This window comes from Montipora capricornis, chromosome 2 (assembly GCF_036669925.1).
Source record: "Montipora capricornis isolate CH-2021 chromosome 2, ASM3666992v2, whole genome shotgun sequence".
NCBI lineage: Eukaryota > Metazoa > Cnidaria > Anthozoa > Scleractinia > Acroporidae > Montipora > Montipora capricornis.
In genome coordinates, this window is record NC_090884.1 from 1,578,306 (window position 1) to 1,588,305 (window position 10,000).

General features: G+C 40.6%; 1 protein-coding gene across 1 annotated transcript in view; it reads right to left on the bottom strand.

Moving 5' to 3' along the window:
- Positions 1–10,000, bottom strand: part of LOC138038328 (dmX-like protein 2) — a 42,551-nt gene that overhangs the window by 14,855 nt on the left and 17,696 nt on the right. Inside the window, exons 13-24 of the mRNA XM_068884133.1 lie at positions 9,667–9,832; positions 9,111–9,319; positions 8,294–8,464; positions 7,599–7,696; positions 7,199–7,364; positions 6,757–6,904; positions 4,864–6,132; positions 3,978–4,139; positions 3,130–3,325; positions 2,082–2,260; positions 1,253–1,552; positions 470–714 (exon numbers count right to left, since the gene is read on the bottom strand). Of these exons, the coding sequence (XP_068740234.1) occupies positions 470–714; positions 1,253–1,552; positions 2,082–2,260; positions 3,130–3,325; positions 3,978–4,139; positions 4,864–6,132; positions 6,757–6,904; positions 7,199–7,364; positions 7,599–7,696; positions 8,294–8,464; positions 9,111–9,319; positions 9,667–9,832 (3,309 nt within the window). The remainder of the gene's footprint in view (positions 1–469; positions 715–1,252; positions 1,553–2,081; positions 2,261–3,129; positions 3,326–3,977; positions 4,140–4,863; positions 6,133–6,756; positions 6,905–7,198; positions 7,365–7,598; positions 7,697–8,293; positions 8,465–9,110; positions 9,320–9,666; positions 9,833–10,000) is intronic.

Sequence of the window (10,000 nt, forward strand, 5' to 3'; positions counted from 1 at the left end):
CGCAGGTAAGGTAATACAATGTTTATTTAGCGTTATTCCATGCACATACTTATTTATCGATATATCAGTACAGAAGAAGCAAGCGTTGAATCCAATACATTTATTATAAAATTACAAACGGTTACACAAACAGATTGCGTGGGCACCCTGTAGGATAACATGAGAGGCATAATTCGTATGGACGGATTACCGACCGGTATGTGTCTCTAGCATAAAAACGGCCACTGATTTCGACAGTGGATGGGAGAAAATCAAAACTGATTAAGCTTTTGATTGGTTAAGAAAGTGGAGCGATTTTTTATAATTTGAGCTAATTACAGGTACCAAACGGCTGTATAAAACGTTCCGTGATGTATTGGTATAATTTTATCGGCAGAGGAATTCCACACTGACAACCCTAAAAACCGAGAACGCTAAATGCTACCTGAGTAAACGTTATACTTATTTTGTCACTGATATTAAACTGTACCTTGCAAATAAAGTACTCCATAAGTGTGGTTCTTGGAGGAACAAACTGTTCAACGTAGACTGGTTTAATATCTGATGTAAGCCACTGACTCATTGTTTCTGTCAAACTTTGCCCTAAAAGTTTAAAATTCCATCGTTGCCTAGCACCTTGCCAGTATTTGTCGCCAACCTGTCCCCTTCCACGTCTCCCTGTGTTCCCAGCTGTGGTGGTCTGTGGCTGCTTTTTCTTAGTGTCAAGTCCACTTCCTACAGAAAATTATCAAGTAAACAAAAATCACTTCACATGCATGATTCCCTGATCTGGTATGTTCCTTTAAAACCTATTTAAAGCATTGGAATTTACCATTACATTCGAAAATAATGACGAGAGAACTCAGCCATCACGTTTGAAGGTAGATCACAAAAAAACTGGATTCAGCCTTAAGGAGGGGGACATAACCCATTCCTAAAGGAATAAACTCGTCTGGCATTAGACAGAGGACAGAGTAAAATCTATCAAGTGTCACTCCCAGGAGTCAGTCAATGGCCATGGGTTAATGAGGACCGTAGTTTTTGAGTGCATGTAGGGGTTATTGACTGAAGCTTTTGTCCATCGTCTTAGCCTCCGCACCCGCAATCCTATCTCAATGTGACAGGTACCTGATTTTTGGCGGACAACATTTGTCTAGCAAAGCATGGCAAGACTCTGTATCCATCGGAAGCTCCAAATATCACAAGCAAGAAATCTCCCCTGACTGTGCGAAAAAGTCAAAAGCCCTCAAGTCCCCATGATCTATTCTCTAACCTGTACTTTGGTGAACAGCAGTTCTGAGACCTCCACCGAACACCAATCCCCACAGATTTGACTTCAAAGAGTTGACAACCAAACGATACAACTGTTTGGGCTCTGAGTTGGACCACGCAAGCGCCAGAAGACTCAGATACACTGCTACACAAGCTTCGCCTAACAAGATCCTCAACTTGGTACTGTTATCTTTATTTTCTGTTCCTAGTAGAGACAGAAGCAATCGAACTCCTGGCCATTTGGAAGGACAGCTTGACGGGGTTGCCGTTGTGCCCGCACCACTCTTGTTGTCGCTTTTATCTGTGAAATTAGCAACAAAATATTAGCCCTGCAACATCTTCTGCAATCAACATCATCCATATGTATGTGCAAACAAATTGTCCACACGACATGGATCACATAGGGAAGCACCGTGGTATGATGAATTAGGGCGCGTGATTTTGCGTGCTGATGTTCCGGGTCCAAAGTGATTAGATTTTTCTTAAGTTGTCCAAAAAGCGTCACAGCTGAAAGCTCAATAAACCACTTGCAGAAATAATAGATATGGATTTCTCCTGTTTTCACATTTTAACTTTTCTCCCAAATATCAACTGAGAACCCTTTATAAAGCATTTCAAATTGGATCAGTGAGAAAGTTGAGCGCCGATGACTTTGCGTATCCGAGCGCCACAGAAATCCTGCCTGGAGATTAGAGAGAAACTGTCTTCGATGCAAGGTTGGCGTTAACACTGCTCTGTTTGAAAATTTCGTCTTGGCTTGAATTCTGCCTCTACCCCTTATCATTCCAAACAACAAAACGACAAATGCTAAAGCAAGAAAAAGCTGTCACCTGAGGGAACAGTCGAAGATTCTCTCTTAGAATCTGAGCCGCGTCGTCCAGCCAATGGAGCCTTTTCCTGACTCATGCCCGTTAAACTCTGATAAATGCAATCTGATAAGGTCCCTGACAGATTATGGAGCACACTTCCTAAGCGGATGGGTTGATTAGGAGATGGTGGACCAGGTAGACTAAGTGGAGAACGAGACAAAGTATGCCTTTATTGTTTAAGAAGAACAAACCACTTAAGATCGATTTTCAATTGAGTGTCAAAAGTAATTAGCGAATTGTATTGGTTTTGCATTATTTCACTCAGTGATTGGTTCAAAGTTCTCGCTCCATTTTGGCAACCAATCAGAAGTGAAACCAAAACCAATCGTGGCTTGCGCGTGCACACTTTCCCGCGCTTTGTGTCGGCTACGTGTAATTGCTTCGAGTTTTGATTGATTTACTGGATTGTCTCCAGCCTTTTTGATTGGCCAAAGTAATTACTTTGGCCTTAGTTTTATGACACTCGATTGCAACTCGCTCTAGACCAAGCAATAGGTGCAACAACTCCACATGAAACTTAAATTGGAAGTTACGTTTTACAAAAACGGTACCAAGTCCCAGACCTGTGGTCGGCGGAAAGTCATACGAATCAGATTGGCGAGCTGCTCGGAAACTATGACACAACAAGAACTTGTAAGCTCGTGCAAAACTACTATATGGACAACTGCCAAATAGCAAGACGCGCAATTAATTTGTTTGCTATATTCAACTTCGGCAATACTTTTATCTCTGCAACTGGAGAGTACACCCATAATAACTCCTCCCGAGTCCATTCTTCGACAGTTCTAAGTTGTATGGTAATTTAAAGGTATAGCTGCACAGATGAAAGGAATGCCCGAACAAGATTTTAATCTCTGAAGTTAAAGCTAGGGTTCTATATAACCCTTAAAACATGACTAAGGATTAACTGCTACGCCTGCTCCTTTAAAATATAAGACACAAGTTGAAAAAACCACTCCGATGACACGTAATTCTTTCGTACTTGCTGAACCAAGATACAACACCTTACCTAAAGATAAATTTTAGAATATCTTGTGTAAGAGACTGCAAGAATCCAAGTGGACTGGCCAGAAATGAGTACTGCGAAACAGAAGCTAAAATGAGAGGGGGCACAGATGGGCCAGCTGATGGTACATATAGCGGAGAAACCAGAAAACGCATGTGTTCAATTTCGTGGAGTAGCAACAAGAGTTCCATGTTCATGGCTAGAGGAAGAATGACATATTCAGATAAGTAACAATAATCACATACAAGGTTTCACTCTCTCGAGGAAGGACGAGAGAGGACCCTGTGAATGAGGTTGGTCAAACCGTCCAGTTTCATGAAGGAATACACAAAGATAGATTTTTCACATTGCAAAGTGATGCCCTTTTCGTTTGAAATAAGAACCCTCTTTACCCGATATCTTTCATTACTTTTGGCCCGAATCACATATTTAATTCGTTTCAGAAACCATGCCCTCTGTCTTGAGTGCAGCCGGAGACGGCGAAACATCAGTGAACATTCATATTACAGGCCACTTAAGCGTTCATGTCTGCCCCCTCTTCAAAACGAGTCTTGGTGCGAAGTTTTTGTGATGGTAATTAGTTCTGCTTTACACATGAATGAAAACTACTTTTCAAAAGAAAAACTTCGCACTTAGACTCGCTTTGAAGAGGAGGCAGACATGAACTCGGAAATGGCCTATTCTCGAAAAGTGTTGAAAAAATTCCATCGTACTTTCAAGAAATATAGAAATCAAATCACACTACCTGACTCAATACGATCGAATTTTGAGAGGAAGATAAAAAGACTTTACAACTGCAACGAGATCGTTTCATTCACATTCTTGACTTAGTTATTATAGAAAACTCTAACCTGCTAAATCTCCACCACTCGCGCCATGAAGTGAACAATAATTGAGTAAAATGGTAAGTAACTTTTGGTTCTTCTTCAGCCACTGGATGTGTTTGGCAGATCGATCGATTTTCAGAGCGATGTAATTTTTATCTACTGTGCTTCCATCTTGTTGCACTTCATCTGAAATAAAGAAATTGCTGTGAAATCCACCAATCACGGCCCACCACCATGATACAAATAGTACCTCGTAACCAGTCGACCTCATCGCCTGATGGAGACCAGCAATAAGCGGTCAAAACGTGGCGATCTACAACCTAAATGATTTCATCGTGAGACAAACAAATAAGGAAAGGGACCACTTCCATGGTAATGGTCCGTCCTGTAAAATCCCGACCAAAACCCAGGCAATCTGAGTGTTCCATTTAACCTGAGAATTGCTTGCCACATTATAAGTCTTATTTAACAATTAGACCCGCAGCCCGCAAGGGGTTCGGGTCAATAGCCTATGAGGCGAAGCCGAATGGGCTATTGACCCGTGGCCCTTAGGGCGAAGGGTCTAATTGTTTTAGTATCACCCAACTACTCGGACAGAAAAGGCAATAATAAATTTAGCAAATGAGGGTTGAAGAGATATTTATTTGGGAATAAAACGAAAGAAAGTGTCACGCTTTTCGCTACTCGAGGACTATTACAAATAGTCACCTAGTAGCGTAGCCAATCAAAATGCAGGATTTGCATTAGTCCACTAGTTGGGTGATACTAATATCTATTTATCACCACGATTACCAATAGTCACCTCTTTTAAAAATAATTCGTGTTTCACTACCCAAAGTGTCCGGCCGCGACGTCACTTAGGAAAAAGGAATACTAGAGGCTAAACCCCTCCATCACATTCACTAACTACCTGGATCAATATTGACTTCGGCTGTCCCATCTTCTTCATCATCACTCTCCTGGGCAACACTTCCATAATCTGTCATTTTGTGCAAAATCTCAAGTTCCTTTTCCAACCACTTGAGAAAGTATGACCTTAAATCTTCATCAGCAATGACACAGCTGAAGGGAAGTCCATGAAGTTCATTTATCAAGAGTTTGATCATTGCGGAAAATTTCATCTGCTGCGCCACCACATCCAAGTGACGTGTTTCTTTCGATTTGAAAACAGTGACTACTGCGTCTTCATCGTTTGCAATCTCCGCACTATTTTCTACGTTCTCTGCTTCTCCATTTGCGTCTTTGTCAAAATCATCTGAATCTAATCCACTGACACTGACCAGTCCAGTTCCACCAAGCTTTGTAGAGACAGGTTCACTCCAATCAAAACCATTCGATACATTTCCAAGTCCACCGCCACCAATTTCAGCTGAAACAGGTTTTGACCAATCAAAGTCATCAGAAGCTTGGCCACTAAGATCAGATGCCAATGGTTGACTCCAGTCAAAATCTGCTGATGAATCATCACCAAGTTTCGAAGAAACTGGCATGCTCCAATCAAAGTCACTAGAAGAATTTCCATTCAACTTTGAAGAAATGGGCTTACTCCAATCGAAATCAGACGAAGAGTCACCAGATAAGTTTGACGAGACCGGTTTACTCCAGTCAAACTCTTCGGCAGTTCCATTTATACAATTTTCTGGGTATGTTCCCCCGAATGAAAAGTCGTTCAATGTGCCAGTGTTGATCATATTACCTGTGACGTCGTCAACAACTCCGCTTGACTCCTGAACTGCAGGCTCACTTTCATGGCATTTGTCATTTTCTCGCTCAGCAATGTCAGTAGGGGGCAATTCCATCAGCACCTGCAAAGCCAGTGCTGGACAGCCAGAATTTAAATGCGCATGCGCCGTCTTGAAAAACAATTGTCTCTCCATGGGTGATAAAGGTTCGTCAATGATTTCCTCCTCGCGCACACTTCCCTGTCTTGGAGCAACATTTCTTGAAGATGCCTTCATCTTGTTCTTGCTGTCGTGTTCATGCATGTACCGCCTTCGTTTTATCAACGGATGTTTACGAAGATAAAGATAAAAGTTAAAAATGTCAGGATTGCCCCTTGCTGCAAGTTTATTGCATTTCCTTTCTTGATTGTCGCCCTTGTTTGGTTCAAACATTAAGGTTTCTAGTGCTTGGTCATAATCTTTCATTATCCAATAAGCAATGCTTCTAAGGAAGGGGTCTAGAATGGAAAAATGGAGGGGAAAATAATTGAATTTACATAAAAGATACCAAGAGGTAGCGACAAGATTTCATACAGTAAAATTCTGCATTTTGTCTCGAAAAAAAAATTCACAGATTCAAGCCGGTATGAAAATAATATTCTTTTCATTGCACAGACAAGCTTCATTAAGCACAAAAGATGCTGGAAAGCAGGAAATGGCGCCATCTGCATCCTCGGGCCCTAAAAATTGTAGATATAGAAACACCTTTTCAACAGAATGCAGAATACTTTCATTAAAGATTGTTTGAAATTGATTAGTGCAGGGATAACAATGGTATCGAAAAGACTCTTTGAAAAGTTTGGTATTAAGTGTTTAAGGTAATTTCATTTGGATTTGCATCATTTAATTGAAAGTCTTATGCTATATTTTCAGGCAATTGGCCAGCGAAAGCAAAATCAATTTGAACATCCTTACGTGCATTTTTCTGTACATTACTATATTTTCCTCTCATTATTGAACCTGCTCATTTAATAATTGTTTGCCGATTTACTGCAGTCTTATAGCACTCAATTCAGAGAAAAAACACAAGATTATGACAAAATTGCAGTTTATGTTTGGAATTGTTTAATCAAGATACTTACCCTGAATAGGATCCCTGGCATTCTGCCCTTGGCCAAGCAAACACTCCTTTAGGATACGTGTGTATAACTGCCCACCTGAAGTGTCTTCCTCATACAACCGAGCAAGCACCATAGCCAGCTGAAAGTCATGCAGACGACCAATACAAACCTGACAAATTTGGAAAAATCAGTGAAGGCAAAAAATGAGAAGGACCATATTCAAGCAAAGAAGAATGTTTGCGGAATAAGGGTACTTTCAAAGATTCTGTTGAATCAGGAGTTAATGCAACAAATCTTAGTACACTATGTGGTCTGCAACCAATCTCTAGAGACACATAACAATGCTGCAATGTTCAATTGCTGGTATTGACATATTCATTGCCTTGTCTTTACTTTCAATAGCAAAAACTGTCTTCAAAGTTATTTGATTTCTCACCTACCATTCTGAACATAAAAATGTTACCTGTATTGCATCCCACAGAGATCCAGCCAGGAGGAAAAATGCTGCGGCATGGTCAAATCTCTGTTTGCCTAACAGAGAGTAGGCATTCTTTAAAGCCGCTTTGCGCCATCTGTCTTCTGAGAAGTTTCGAGCAAAGAATTGTGACATTTTAGAATCTCTAACAGTTCTAAAAGGCAAGAAAAATTGAACTGCATTAGCAAAAATGATGCTTTTCTGGCCCCAGTTGTTCAAATGATGGTCAAAGCGCTATCCGCCGGATAAATCACTATCCACTGGATAACTCAATTGGTTTTGCTAGTGTTTATCTACTGGATAGTGATTTATCCGCTGGATAGTGCTATCCATTGTTTGAACACTGGGCCTGAACTTAAGCAAATGTGACCTACTAGTCATTACCTACCTATACAATCCACAGATAACATTCTTCTTTTTCATTGCCAGGTAGAAAAGCGCACAGTCAATGGGATCTTGTTTCTTGGAGAACTGTGCCTTGGCAGTCTGAAAATAACCCATCAGATAATTATGATTGAAAGTTGAGTGTTAACTTTTAGTTGGAATTTCTTTTTGTGATTATAAACTAAACTACATGTACTTTCTTGTCTTTTGAGCACCATAACCTTCAAAGGCCGCCATAACTTTGACTTGTGATGACTTAAACCTTTCTTTATTTCTTTACTGATTACCTGTATCTGAATGTCCAAAACTCTACAAACTCCTATTGATCCATTTAAGCTGTTTATGCTAACATGGCCTAATTTCAACATAACGCCTTTTTAAATTTCATGCAAGCCCGGGCCATATTTACCAGAGAGAAAGAGAACTCTATGGCCAACTTTTTTTGTAGAGTCCCACAGAATTTTATGAAAGAGAGTTGGTAGACAGAGCTTACAGTTGTTTATCCCCCTTGTCCAAGAAGACGAGTCCAAACCTTACAATAAAAATTAATGATAAGCAGTAATTTGGAGACCTTGAGAGTTGGTTGGGCCATGGTTCCACAACTTCTCTCGTTGTGGTCCGATGCTCTCCTTCCTGCAGGTGATGATTCTGCTATGCATTGAAAAAACCTACGAAATGCCAATTAATTGCTTCAGCTACCTTTTCAATGAGCCTTCTTAGAGTGTCATTGCTTCTAACCCACCATCCTATACCATACTTTCTTAACTCAGACCATGTGGCCTCTCCTCTGAGCACTGGGGGGACCATGGCTAATAATTCTTCCTCAGATTCAGAATGAAAAGCCCATCCATAATAAGATGATGACAAACCCTGAAAGAGTAAGGTTTAGATCATGTCACATGTTTTGCTCACATGATGGCAATACTGCACAATTATCACATACAGTCTCATGGTAGTTTACAATCCTCTGAGCGATAGACCACCAACATTGGGGGAATCCCCCTACTCTTTTCTTTAACATCGCAGTGTTGATTACCAGGAAGGATTGTGAGACAGCGCCTACAGTTTATAGTCCTTATCTGATAACACTTGCAAGTCTAACCATTTGCAAATGAAATTTAAAAAGCACAACGTTCTCATCACTTATTTTTAAGACCCGAGTGTTGGTCTAATGCTACATTTTAAACCCCAAAACTCCTGCAGGACAGTCCAATGCTCAACCACAACCTCACATTTTCATAATTTTCATATACAATAATTATTAATGGCATCAACCAAAAAAAGCAATGAAAGAATACAATTCAACTCTCACACACACACACTCTCAAGTATGTTTAAATTTTGCTGGATGCACAGGTTGTTAAGACAAGGAGACTTGTGATAGTGGTAGCATTTCTGTACAGCCCAGTGGGCTAAATTTATGGTTGTTCCTTGTTATGTATTCATTATAGTGGCCAACACAATTGTGGCCAACCTGCCTACTCTAGCTGTCAAGTAAGACTGTCATATTAATCACCTTTTCCTCAAGTATAGCCCGATGTTTAGGTGGCAGTGACCTCATAAGACAGGTGTGATGTCTCATAGCAAGTAGGAATCTAAGTCCACATTCATCAACAGCATCCCCACCACTCCCTGCTGTGGCCCCAATGCTTCCAGTAGTAGCATACCCACCCCCTCCCCCACCAGGACCTCCCATGAGACCACCAATGGTAGGGTAACTTTCATCTGAAAAATGAGAACAACCAAGACATTATCAATGCAAACTTAACCTTCTGAACTTTGACGTCCTCTTGTTAAACTACTTCACTTGACATGAGTTTGATGATATCCCCCTTTCCTTTTTTTCCTTTTTCTTTCTCCCTCTCTGTGCTTGTGGTATTCCCCCGTCCTCCCCCAAAAAAAAACATTAAAACGGCCCCATTGTCTTGAGAAGTGAAGGGTATGGCAACATGTGCCTCCAACACCATTGCAAAGACTATTGCAGGTACCAGGCACTTACAAATACCCTATAAAACTGAATATCACATAAAATTATGTAGCTTTTCTATGAAAACAGCAAAGACTCTCTATACCCTCCTTCTTGGCAAACTTGACTCCTCTTTCAATGGACCCAGGACTTTCTTCTAAATCGAGCTTTGCTGATGCAAATGTGTCAGCCAAGGCCTGCAACTCCAGCTGTTCTGTGCTAGTCAAACCAGGGAGAGGTTTCCTTGTAAGCTGATAGGACAGCAATCGTGCCTAGAGAACGATATATACAAGAATAAGCTCTGTGAAAACATCAATGCAGGTTGATCAATATTTTGGTCCCTTGCAACTGAGAGTTATACATCACTTTCAGCAACAATGCCTTCAGTATTTTACAACAATTTGCAAGAAAAAGAAAACTACATAAAAGGTTATAGACAA